Raw genomic sequence first — 12,919 nt, 5'->3', positions numbered from 1 at the left:
TCTCCTGAAACATATATAAGAAGAACTTGAAGAAGGACATTTGCAATTCAAAGGATCTATGACAAGGTCAAAGATCAAAACATGTCTCCTTGAATCTTGAATCTTATAATCTTCCATGAAGAGAGGAATTTCAATAACGTGAAGATCATAAGCACAATTGAAGAATAATTTAGGAGATTAAATAAACCGTATTTTTATTTTAATTGCAAACAATTTGTTTCTATTTTTCAAGTTATTTTTGGACCCAATGTCATTGGGCTTTCTTTTAGGGTTTCCTAAGTGCCTTAAACATTTGTACCTATATATAACGACACCAAATACATATGTAGGGATTTTGGAAGTCATAATATGTGCGTTTGCATCTTTGAGAGAGGATTCTCTTGGTTCTTAGTTTAGAACTCTGATTCTTATCAAAGCTTAACATCTTTGTGGCGAATCTTCCTTGACTTATCAATCTGCTAGATTGTGGTGTCTCCATCTCTGTCTTATTTCGCGTTCTTCTCTGATTTATTTTTATTGTACCCTTGAGGATTCAAATTCAGAAAAGATCATACTCTTTCCTGGACAGGATCGTATCATATGGTATCTAGAGCAAGGTTCTAGTTTGAATATTCTCTTTTATCTTATTTTTGTGTCATATTAAAAAAAACAAAACCCAATTCCTTTGAGTTTTTAATTTTCATATTTTTTGTTATGTTCTTCTTCTAATTTGTATATTTCTACATTTGATTCATGGAAATTATATGTTTTTCTTTTTTGTGTTTTTTATGTTAACTGTAGTCCCAATTAAATCTTTACCTTGATCTTCCATGAGTTTTTTTGTTTGAAGGATGTTAAGACTCAGGCAAGGGTAACGAATCGTATCAAGTAATATAAATGGTAAATCCAAGTATCATTTTCTCTAAAGACTTACGACCTAGACATTCATGTGGTTTCTTGATTAATTAAGACTTGAAAACATAATCATTGTGTTTATAATGCAGAAGATAAATATGAATGCAAGTGTTTGATCAATTGACTAAAAGAATACACAGGTGATGATTGGTGTATAAAATATGGAATGATTATGTTGTTGGTGTTTTTGACTTATCCTATCCACTCTCATGTATTTATGAATTCTTCTTCTTCATTAATGTCAATGTCACTTTCTAATTTACTTTAAACCCGATGTCTCGGTGAAGAAAACCTACTCTTAATTATGCATTACATTCGCACAGAAGCTTAAAGGCAATCAACCCTCTTATCCTTATGTCTAGGTAATATTGCTTTTGGAAGAATTTCCCCAGTTCTAGATTTCCCTGTATGTATCTATAGCAACAAAATCAAATATCATGCTATTGAATGAATTAAACAAAGCACGCATAAAGTGTAGAGGAAAAACCCTAACAATTAATGATATAAAGCATTTATAATATAAATCAATTCAATACATGAGAGTTTGAAAGGATTACATTGTTTCCCCAACAACAAAGGAATTTTATTTCACCATAAACATGGTGAAACTAGATGAAATATGGAAAAGAATGAAAGATAAAACCCTAAAAGTTGAAAATCGGAGCTTTCGCATCCAAATCCGCCTCCAAGGGGTGAGAATGTGTGTTTCTACGCCTCTTTCTGTCAAAGATACCTATCTAGGTCGTCCAAATCATTAAATTGCTCGAAGAAAACACAGAAAACAGGTGCAAGTCCACACCGTCGGCGCTCAGCGCCCCACTTAGGGCGCCCATGAGCAAATGCGAGAGTCCAACGCTCAGCGCCCCTAAAAGAGCGCCGAGGCGATAGTTGCGGTTCAGGAGTTACGCTCAGCGCCCCTAAAAGGGTGCCCAGGCGGTAGCTGCGACACTTAATTAGCGCTCAGGCGCCAATGCGAGAGCTCTGTGCTGAGGGCCTCCAAAAGAGCGCTCGGGCGCCATCTGTGACTCTTCTTTGTGCTACTTTTCCAAATTTTCCTGAGTCCAACTCCTTGCTACCTCAACTTCTTCCAAATCATCTTAATTCCTACCAAAACAGGGAAAACCAAGCATAAAACCAATAATTCCACCTTCAACTCTCTTATTCACTTAACTTAAGCAAAAACATGATTTCAAGCTAGTTTCTAAGTCATAAAGGGTGTTTTTAGTATCACAATTAAGTATAAAATAACGGTGTTTTCAACTGTTATCAAAGGACAATATTTTTTTGTTTGTTGAACTACCAAGTTAGTGTATATATATATATATATATATATATATATATATATATATATATATATATATATATATATAGACACACACATAGTGGATCCAAGTAAAAAAAAAGGTACGGATGCAAGAGTTAAAAAAATGTTAAAGTTCAACACAAATTATTATGTTGCACTATTGTTTATGAATGTTCATCTATTAAATTATATTCCATCTCTTTTTTAGAGTCTTTGCGTTGTCTCATTTAACTCTTTTTAGTAGTCCTTTAATTTTTCTAATTTTATTTTTTTGTGTCTTTTAAAAATTCCTTGAAGTTTTGTCTAGAGTTTTCTATTTTTTTTACCTCTTGAGTCAAGACTTAGATCTTGTAATGTTTTTCACATTGTTTGTTCAATCTTTGCTTAAGCTATTGGAGTTTTTTTCCAAGCACTAAGGGAAATTTGAGTGAAAAAAAAGGCAAGAGAGTACATTCAAGAAAAAAACCTATAAGTGTGATACGCGAGTGAAATTTGAGTGAAATATATTCTTTTATTTTCTTTTCCTAACCTTTTGCAGGATTTATGAATATTGAACAATGCAACATAATATCGCAGAGACATCCTTCTGGAAGTTGTGTGCTCGTGAGGTCTTGGTGAGGAATGTCAATGCCTTGTTGTCTAGAATTATAAAGTTGAATGGTGAAAGTTTTAGTATTAAAAGGAACTACAAGCATGACAAAAATGATTTCGCAAGGGTTAGATCAAGTGTTATAAGATGTTCCAAATGTGAAGGTTATGGGCATGAAACTCATTAGTGTCCTAATTGGAATGCAAGTCCCATGAGTAATGAAGACCTCAAAAACTATATTTTAGAGTTGAAAGAGGAAGAAGAAAGAGTTTTTCAAAAATTGGATGCATTGAAAAAGAGATAAGAGAGGAAGGTTAAAAGAGCATAAGAGAGAAAAGAACTTGTAAAAATGGAAGAAAGAGAAGAGAGAGAAAAAGAAGAAAAAGAAAAGAGAGAGTATGAAGAAAGAGAAAAGAGAGAAAAAGAAGAGAAAAAAGGAGAGAGTGTGAAGAAAGAGGAAATAGAGAAAAAGCAGAGAAAGAAAAAAAAAAGACAAAGAGGAGAAAGAAAAGAGAGAGAAGAGAAAGAAGAAAAAGAAAGAAAAAAAAAAGAGAACATCCTAATTTGTCATTAAAAGAAAATACTAACTGGCCTATTTTTGTTTTGTTGCCTAGGGAAGATTTGTTTATCAAGGAACCATGGCATGAACAAGGGAAAGAAGACAGGATGACAGAAAAGGAAGACACAAGCCTAGAACTCAAAGAACTTATGTTTGATAATTTGTTAGCTTGTTTGTTAATTCATTTGGATATTCAAAGTCATTCTCTTAGTATGGAAACAAGCTTAGAAATATATGCACATGAGTTAGCTTGTTTCATCATCTCTAAAAAATTTAAGGATAATCAAAGTCATACTTATAATTTGATTGTTTATTTGAGAAATATTCATTTGATCTTCTTTGAGCATTGTATCTTTAATTTAAAATCATTTGATGATATTTGCATATGGGTATTTAACCATGGAGGCATACCTTCAAATCTTTGATAATAAGAGATTGGCCTCTTCAAGGATCTAAATCTCATTTTAATAGATTTTTATTTTGGATTATTTTATATTTATGTCTTTGATTTATGTTTTTGTTTGTGTGTAGGATCTTCTAGAATTCAGGATGAATTCCCTCTAAACAGAGGAGAATGATAAAGAATCAAGGGGTACGAATTTGAGGACAAATCCTCTTCGAGAAGGAGGGTATGATATAAGACGATATCCTGAAACATATATGAGAAGAACTTGAAGAAAGAAATTTACAATTCAAAAGATCTATGACAAGGTCAAAGATCAAAACATGTCTCCTTGAATCTTGAATCTTATAATCTTCCATGAAGAGAGAAATTTAAAGAACGTGAAGATCATAAGCACAATTGAAGAATAATTTAGAAAATTAAATAAATTGTATTTTTATTTTAATTGCAAACAATTTGTTTCTATTTTTCAAGTTATTTTTGGACCCAGTGTCATTGGGCTTTCTTTTAGGGTTTCTTTGGTGCCTTAAACATTTGTACCTATATATAGGGGCACCAAATATATATGTAGGGACTTTGGAAGTCATAATATATGCATTTGCATTTTTTAGAGAGGATTCTCTTGGTTCTTGGTTTAGAACTCTGATTCTTATCAAAGATTAACATCTTTGTGGCGAATATTCCTTGACTTATCAATCTGCTAGATTGTGGTGTCTCCATCTCTATCTTATTCCGCGTTCTTCTCTGATTTTATTTTTATTGTGCCCTTGAGGATTCAAATTCAGAAAAGATCGTACTCTTTCCTGGACAGGATCATATCAATGGTTTTATGTTGCTCATGGTGTTGTTCATGATTGGAATAATCATGATGATGATATATTTATATATGATGATGATCAAGGTGTAAAAAATGATATTGGTTATGTTATGTTGATAGTGGTGTTGTTATAATGGTTATAGTAGGTAATTAGCATAATTGCTAATGAGTGGATAAACCAAGGGTCTATGTGTGAGATGTTAGTGATCACATTAATGGTTAAAGTTCAAGGATCAATGATCAAGGATCGAGGATCGATGATCAAGGATCGGGGATCGAGAAGCGAGGATCGAGTAATTCGTTATGATTGAATTGTTTATGTTAACGAATTAGGAATTTTATGTTAATACTACTATGTATGGAGTTCTTGTTTATGGTTGATATAATTAGTGTGCCTATATATTGTAATTACGACTATTTTAATGATAACTTACCTCATATGTGTTTGTGTTTGTGTTTTGTGAATGATGTTATCGATAATGATAGTATAATGCGTTATACGTGACCAGATGATGTTACAGATGTTGCTGAGGCAGGATAGATTTGAGAGATGACGAGGGACAAACTTAAGATTTTATTTTAAAATTATTGTGTTTGAACTTTGAAACAATGTAATTGAATTTCTATGTTTCCTTCGTTATTTTCATTATTTATGAATAATGTAATTGGATAAGGATTTTGGAACTCTTATGTTTTGAAATAAGTATGCATGTTTAATTATTGAAGTTTTTTAAAAGTATGTTTCCATGCTATGATAAAAGTTTGAAATTTTATCAGCTTTTGTAACTACTCGTGAAACCCTAAATTTTTGGGGCATTACACTCGTTACCTGCGAGTACCAACTATTTGTCGCGAATTTTACCTGCAGATACTCGCGAGCACGAGTATTTTTGTCATCTCTAAGTGTAACACTCCTTAGAGTGGAGGAAAGCATAACCTCATAACAAAACAAGTGGTGCGCATTTTAGAGAGGTTTGGGAGGCAAGATTGACTTTCTTTTCTAGAAGGTCAAGGGGGCTAGGCTTGGAAACCAAACTAGGGTTCTCTCTTTTCCAAGACACTTCCTTTTTTACCTAGTTTCTAGAAACTAAGTTTTGTTTTGTTACACATTTAATCTTTTACTTTGTATTTTTTTGCAAGAAGACCATTTTCCACACTTATAAAAAGGACTCTCTTATTACTAATCTTAAAATAGATATTTATCATATGTGGATATTAATTTCATTCAATTTATAGATATATATTTAATTCACTATTTTTTAAATTAAATTAAGTTATTATTTAGCTCACTCAATTAGAATTAGAATAAGTAATGAATTTATGAGTTTTAAATTTGCGAATTTAATCTATTTTGATTGTTATATATAATAAAATATTAATTTTCTAATAAAAGACATTTATTTTTTATATTGTGAATATTGTTTAGAATGTTTTGAGACATATGCCTTTAGTTTCCTTTTTTTTCAACTTGACTAGAGTCTCTTATCTCCACTTATAATTTAAAATAGTATAATTTTTTCTTGATTTTATTGAAATAGATAAATTTTAAAAGAATAAAAGTGAATAAGTAATAATTGGAAGCACGAAAACATAAACTAAAATCACACAAAATAGTACGAGTTTTTAGGTGTAAATCTTATGTAATCGTTCTATATTAGCATAAAGAAATTGATTATACTATAATTAGCTTCCTAGATTCACCATTGTTTCTAATAGATTATAAATTTCCCATGGATAAAGTAACTAAACATCTGTTCAAACTTAACATAAGTAATTGCAGAAAAAGATAATTAACACATATATTTTTTTTTAAGTTTAATTACATCTACATATTTTCATTTAGAACCATATTTAGAAAGATAATATGATTATAATGTAATAAGTATCTTTTTGATTTATTTGATAACTTGGTCTCTCCTAAGATAAATCAATTTATTTAAAGTTGGTAAAAAAGTGTATGATTGAAGTGAGATACAACACTAAACTTTATCTTTCATTTCTTTGTGCAAATCCTAAGTAACTTTTAAAACTATTTTTAAAAATAATACATTATAAAGAATAACTTTACTCATCCCACATGGTATTACATACAATTCGTAAAGACTTTGGCATGAGACTTTTAGATGAATTTGTGTTATAAACACAAGTGAAAATATATGTGTATTTACTTTTTATCATAACAAAAAAAAATTATAATTATATAATTAAACATATTTTTTTATAATTTAATTATAAATAAATTTTATTTATTTGTAGATAATTTTTATTTACTGAATAATTTATTTTTATTTATTTAATTTAAAAATAGTTAAATTTAAAAAATCAATTAAATTTAAATAAAAGGGTAAGTTGAAGGATAAAAAAAAGAGAAAAAATTTGACAAAAAAAAAATCTCCTTATAGATATAGATAATTTCTTTTGTAAAAACAACCAATTCCAAAGAATACTTAATTTACATGTATATTTAAAATAATATTTTGTGTGTATACACCAAAATTAATTATTTGCAATCATGTTTGATTTAATAGAAGCAGATTTCAGCTAGTTTCATGCTTGGTGGAAACCCATCAACCACCTAATATATTAAGTAGTTATACTTAAAATGATGAGATTAAATTTTTGTATTTTTTTTTTTTACTATATTTTATATGTCTTGTTTATATTTCATCTTTTATTAAAAAAGAACATTAAATTTGCCCTATTTAATCAAGCCTAGTGATAACTTAGACTACCAGCAATTTATCTTCCATAACCTACATCCCAATCAAGTGGAATTAAATACAAAAATGCAATGCATATTTAAATAATTTACCCATAAATTTGTTCAAATAAAAAAATTATACCTTTCATAGATTTATTATATTTATTTTTTAAAATAATTTTTTAAGTATTTTTCAAAATATAAACAACAAAATAAGATTTTATTTGTAGGCAACTATATACAAAATTTATTTCTAAAAGTATGGTCATGCGGTGTAAACTATGTATCATATATTAAAAAACAATAAGAAAAGATATCGGCATTAAAATAATGTTAAAAGAAAAAAAATTATAAGTTTAACTTTATTTATAAATTATAATCTTATATTACTTATGTTGGGTGACATTATTGACACATGTCCACAAGTTGGACTGCACATGCATACCATGATTGGGTAATGGTCATCCACGTCAGCTACTTTGGACGGTTATTATTTATCCTATCACTGAATCAACCTCAAATATTTTCTGTTTAAAAAACATATATTCACGCTAAATCGTTAACTTCCTTACTGTATAGGCCAGGAATGAATTATTATCATATGAGTAAGAATCAGTTTAAGAGGAGAAAGATCCTCTATCGGGCCGTAAATCAGAATAACCGGTGCAATCTTGACCGTTGATGAGAAAAGATTGTAATGGTGAAAAAATAGCTCTATAAATTCAGATGAAGACGAAGCTTTGAGCGATTGGGTTTGCTTCCCAGCGTACCCAGCAACAGAAGCAGAAGGGGGAAGACAGATAGTGAGATAAGATAGAGAGAGAGAAGGGGTTAATTTGCGAGTTAGGGTTTCGAGTTGATTCACTGAGTCTATGCATTGTGTCGGCAGTTTTTTTCTCTCGCCGGAGAAAACTCTTGGTCCGATCTCCCAAGTTTTTCTTTCCGGTAGCATAGCAGTTTGAAAGGTTCTGTTTTTCCGGCGAGGAGTATTTGATTTTCCGGTGATTCTTTGGTGAATTGAGTTTGGGGGAATTCTCGATTTTGACCTAAAGCAAAGGTCTTTACTCAAAATATTCTCTGGGTTCGGTGTTCTTTTTCTATTTTTGCGGTGGGTGGACCGAGTATGACTGTGTCATTGTGCTTGATTTTTGTGTTGATATTTTTCGATAAATAAGAAACAAAGAAAAAATATTCCTTTGAGATTTGGATAGTTATTTTAAATATTATTTTATGCTTTTATGAGAGTGTAAAAAGTCTGAAATAAGTTTTGCTAACAGTTCATTATTGGAAATGGGCCAGTAATTCTAGGTCAAGTTCTTCAACTTTCTAAACTGGGTTTGATATTTAAGAAACCTTTGTGAATTTAGTACTTATATCGGTGCTTGTGTTTTTTTATAACAAAGTTTTGGCTTTTTATTGTTTGTTATTGATATTAATAGGTTTATTGGGTTGAAATTATTCTTGTGGCCTTCCCCATTTTCCAGTTGATTTCCTTTTGTTGATGAATGGATCATATCCTAATATAGTCTGGTCACTGCAACAGGCAGGAACCACTGGCCCTTCGGTTTCTCAAATTTTTTGGTCTCATTCTTTCACAAATCTTTGGTCACCAAAAGAACTTCACTCATTGTGACCCTTTAGGTTTGACTTACCACGGGAGTTGGAAGTATGGCTGTCTCTTTAACTCGTTTGTCATGGTGGTTGTGGGGTGGCAAAGAGAAAGAGCCAGTTTCCAGTGGCTCTCAGCTGAAGTCATCTTCTGAATGGGGTTTTAAGGAGAGAGAGACTCTGAAGTTTCCTTCTGTGAAGGGAACAAAGATAGCTCCTTCTCACAGGAAGGGTAAAAGGAAATGGCAGAGCAGGGAAGAGAGAAGACTTGATAGAGAGTACGATGTTGTGCTGGTGTCATCTGATGGTGATGGTTGTTGGTCAGACTCTGAATCTGATGACTCAGATTGGTCCATTGGGTGGCTGGAGCCTCATGGCTCTGAATTTCTTCAGAGTGATGACGATATGGATAATAGTTTTGCTGTGCTGGTTCCTTGCTATAGGAAGGAGGTGGAGAGTTCAAGCAAGGAGCTTTTGAGTGCCATCAAGAACCTTCCAAATGAATTTTCTCCTGGTGAGATTCAGGACGTGCTCTTGATATGTTGATTTTGTTTTCATTGAGTTATTTTGTTCTCTCTCAACTCCTAGCACTGTTTAACTTTTACTTGCTTGATTAACCTTTTTTTTTGTGCTGATTCTTTAAAGTCAAACGATCCTTGTTCTTGTTCAGGTGTTTTTAAGCTTTTATATTATTTTGTAATCAACAGTTTTCTATGTGGTTTGGCCTTGTTGAGGATTCTGATGCTAATGAAGAAATGTGTCAGTCATTATCAAATACTATGCACTATTTAGTAATTATGAGTGCAATGGTAATTGGGGCTTCAAACTCGCTAAGTCCAAATAGGCTAATACATACTACATCATATAGACCAGGTAGTTTTGCCTTTTTCTTAGAATTGTCTTCAAATGCATTGATCTGCGCGGCCTTTGTTTTTATTTATTTATTATACTTTTTGCATTTTTCTTTGTCTGTGGATATTGTTGGGGTTTCTTGTTCTATCCTATGCTGGTTTTCGTTCCTCTTTTATATTCCAACGGTTTAATGTCTGATATGCAAAGTAGCCTAGATTTTGAGGTAATTTTCTTTGGTTGTATCTTACCTATTCCAGGAGGTTTCCTTATGCTTCTGTCATGTGTTTTTTTTTTCTTTTATCAAATTCTTATTTTGAATGTAAAGTGTTAGATAGAAATTTTTGTTCCGGTGGTAAATCACTTTACTTGGTTGTGTGTTCATGAGAGATAAAAAGTCTCGTTCATGAAACTGCTGAAGTAGCTTCACCATCACAATCTGATTAAGGTCATAAACTCCACACTGTACAAGGCACAGCCAATTGACCACTGTCTTTTTACCACAGTCAAATGACTTGATATTTTTCTCTCATGTCCTACCCTGCATTTTCTCTTCAATAATAAATAGAATTAAAAAGATAGCGTATAGTATACTATATGATGTGCTAACAAGACATGTTAGCAGAACAGCTACTTTCCTTTTTATTTCGGAACTGTTCCTTTCTTGTCTATGGAAAGTGGTCCTGGCTTTTAGATCTTTATGATTGAATGTACATTTATACCTAAATCATCTTGTAGTATCTATAGGACACACAGATGAAATTGATTGAATTTGTAACAGTTGCATACTTTTGTGTTAAAATAACTATTCACCACTTTCAATTGAGCTCTTTGTACATATGTAAACTAGGGAAAGTTGTCTTAGAATTAATATGGAAGTGCTTTCTATGGAGTAAAAGCATTCATTTCCATTACTGATTACTCTTACAGTACCACTTGATACATTCATCTGTATTATAATATTTATGTATCTGCCTTATGAAAAGATTATGGAACTGTTCTAAATTGGTCTTTGGAACACTGTTTGAATTTGCAGCAAGCAAAAACTACATGGAACACTGGCTAGCTTCTCTTCAGAGTTTTAAAGCGTAGAAAACTACATCTTCTGACAACCTTCTAGAAGTAGAGGAGGCTAAATAATCCATCCATCCCAATGTATTTTTTGTACAAAGAAATCATCTTCTCCTCTTATTGTAAGAGCTTAAATTGAAATGGAAAATTTCAATCTAGAAAATTTCATATGGGCCAATCAATCACTATTATAATAGAAAGAAAAAGGAGATTTATATGTTGAGAATTGCAAGAATTATGCTTTGGATAAGCTGATATGTTTTTATTTTTGACTTTTGGTAACTGTGCATGATTACAAGATAAAATGTTTTGAAAAAAAAAAAAAGGTAATGATGCAATTGGTCATTCATAATTTAAACAATATTTTTAATTATAATGTGTTAAATAAAGTACGAAAAAGTGTGGTTAATTCAGAGATGTTCTTTATGGGAATAAGTACTAAAAGAAAAACTTCTCTCTATGGCTTTTACTTTTGCAACTCAAGCAGGAAAATTAGATTCCTTTCTTCTTTCCTTTTTATCTTTTTGCTTCTTTTCTTTTTTTTGATTGGTTCTTCGTAAATTCATTCTGCAGTTTTCCCTCCCTTTCCTGTTGGCTGTAAATCTGCATAATCCATTTTAATCCAAATTGGCATATCATGTGTTGGACCACATGAATGTACGATTGAAAGAAGAACCACATAGTTTTTGTTCCTCGATTCAATGATAAAATGGCTCATTCCTCCTTAACTTTGTGGATTGCCTTTAATGTGTGGCTATTGCATCATTGATGCCAAGGAAATTCTGAGTGCTAAAGTAGGGCTATCCGGATCAAAAACTGTTTTCTATGATTATAAAACAATTTTTGTTTTGTTTTTTTAAAAAAATGTGTACAAAATAAAGTGACACGTTTACTCTTCCTTTAATTCCTGATATGCCATCCTGATCTTTCTATTTCCTTATTATGTTAGTCTTTACATCTAAAAAAAAGTTGTAAGTTTTAATTCAATTTTTTATTTTGGTCAAATTAAACTCTAGAACTAATATTTTGTATTGTCAAGGAATAATTTAGTTAAAGAAAATATCAAATAGATTAAATTAAGCTTTGAGTAAAATTGTTACTCTTTTTTTACACTAAAACAGAAAAAAAAAAAGTAACATGACCAAATTCTTTATTAAAATTTGAAAGGTGACTAAATTGTCCTTTATTGCGGATATATTTTCTTACTTAAAATCCTAAGAAAAAGAAGTATTTTTTGTGAAAATAAGTAGAAAATGTTTCATAAGTTTATGGTTGGCCAAACAGAAGCATTTGACTCAATATAAATGAGTATGGTTAAATATATGTATTGGTTCTCATATTTGTGTCTAATTTTTAACTGGGTCTTCATGTTTTTTTGTCCCAATCGAATCCAAATATTTGTTAATTTGAGGCAATAAAGCTCTCTCCGTTAAATTTCTATGAACGCCGTTAAGACCTGTGATGACGTGGATCGGACATTAATAACACATTTATACTGATTTAATTATATGAAATTTTTATTTAAATTAAAAGATGACATGGCAAAATTAAAAAGGGAATAAGGGATTTGGAAATCAGAGAGTTCTTCATCATTTCTTCACCCCAAAGGCTCTTTTCCCATTCCGAAGAACCTTTCTCACGCGCCCCATCACCGCCACTTGCACTTCATCTTCTTCGCTCACTAAGGCGAAAAAACCAGAATTTTTGCTCTTCTCACAATTCGAAACGCTTCTTCAACTTGTAAGAGAGTCCTGTGAGGTGTTTGTCAAATTGTTTCTGACAGATTTGGTGGTTATCTTCATCTCCCAACAATTTGATTAATCTGAGTTATTTATGGTCAAACTTGCCATCATCATATTCCTTGCCTGGAGTCCATCTAATTTTCACTCCATCGTAGCAACAATTTCGTTGCCAACAGCAACTAACTGCAGAGTCGTTCTGCTAAACAAGGCCAATCTGATAGAAGAAACATGCAAGCAGAAACCCCATCAGAACCTTTGCATCCAACGCATAAGCATTGCCTCTTTAACCCACTGCATTTTGCCTTTTGTTAAATGATCTCCACCCAGACCTAGTGTCACCATCACGCTCCATTATTCACTGTGATTCTCCATAAATGATTCTA

At 31.6% G+C, this 12,919-nt stretch overlaps 1 protein-coding gene and 1 pseudogene across 3 annotated transcripts; one reads left to right on the top strand and one right to left on the bottom strand.

Annotated features, from left to right (window-relative positions):
- Positions 1–7,816: 7,816 nt before the first annotated feature.
- LOC106777982 lies at positions 7,817–8,875 on the bottom strand (annotated as a pseudogene).
- Positions 8,186–11,020, top strand: LOC106777980. 3 transcript variants are annotated; one of them, XM_014665831.2, is made up of 3 exons: positions 8,186–8,323; positions 8,810–9,388; positions 10,760–11,020. In XM_014665831.2, the coding sequence occupies exons 2-3, from the start codon at positions 8,935–8,937 to the stop codon at positions 10,813–10,815; spliced, it is 510 nt and encodes a 169-aa protein (XP_014521317.1). In that variant the 5' UTR covers positions 8,186–8,323; positions 8,810–8,934; the 3' UTR covers positions 10,816–11,020. The 3 variants fall into 3 exon arrangements, with proteins under 3 accessions (XP_014521317.1, XP_014521318.1, XP_022643261.1); XM_014665832.2 differs by having other exon boundaries at positions 8,261–8,374; XM_022787540.1 differs by lacking the exon at positions 10,760–11,020 and adding an exon at positions 9,582–10,753 and having other exon boundaries at positions 8,322–9,388.
- Positions 11,021–12,919: the final 1,899 nt, after the last annotated feature.

Source organism: Vigna radiata, chromosome 11, assembly GCF_000741045.1.
Source record: "Vigna radiata var. radiata cultivar VC1973A chromosome 11, Vradiata_ver6, whole genome shotgun sequence".
Classification (NCBI taxonomy): Eukaryota; Viridiplantae; Streptophyta; class Magnoliopsida; order Fabales; family Fabaceae; genus Vigna; species Vigna radiata.
Note: the sequence above shows the minus strand (reverse complement) of the source record. Positions and strands in the feature narration are given on the sequence as shown.

Bases quoted from the DNA above. Each gene is read 5' to 3' on its own strand.
- LOC106777980 (XM_014665831.2), top strand. From the start codon at position 8,935: ATGGCTGTCTCTTTAACTCGTTTGTCATGGTGGTTGTGGGGTGGCAAA. The intron at 9,389-10,759 runs GTGAGATTCAGG...TTGAATTTGCAG, and splicing joins TCCAAATGAATTTTCTCCTG to CAAGCAAAAACTACATGGAA.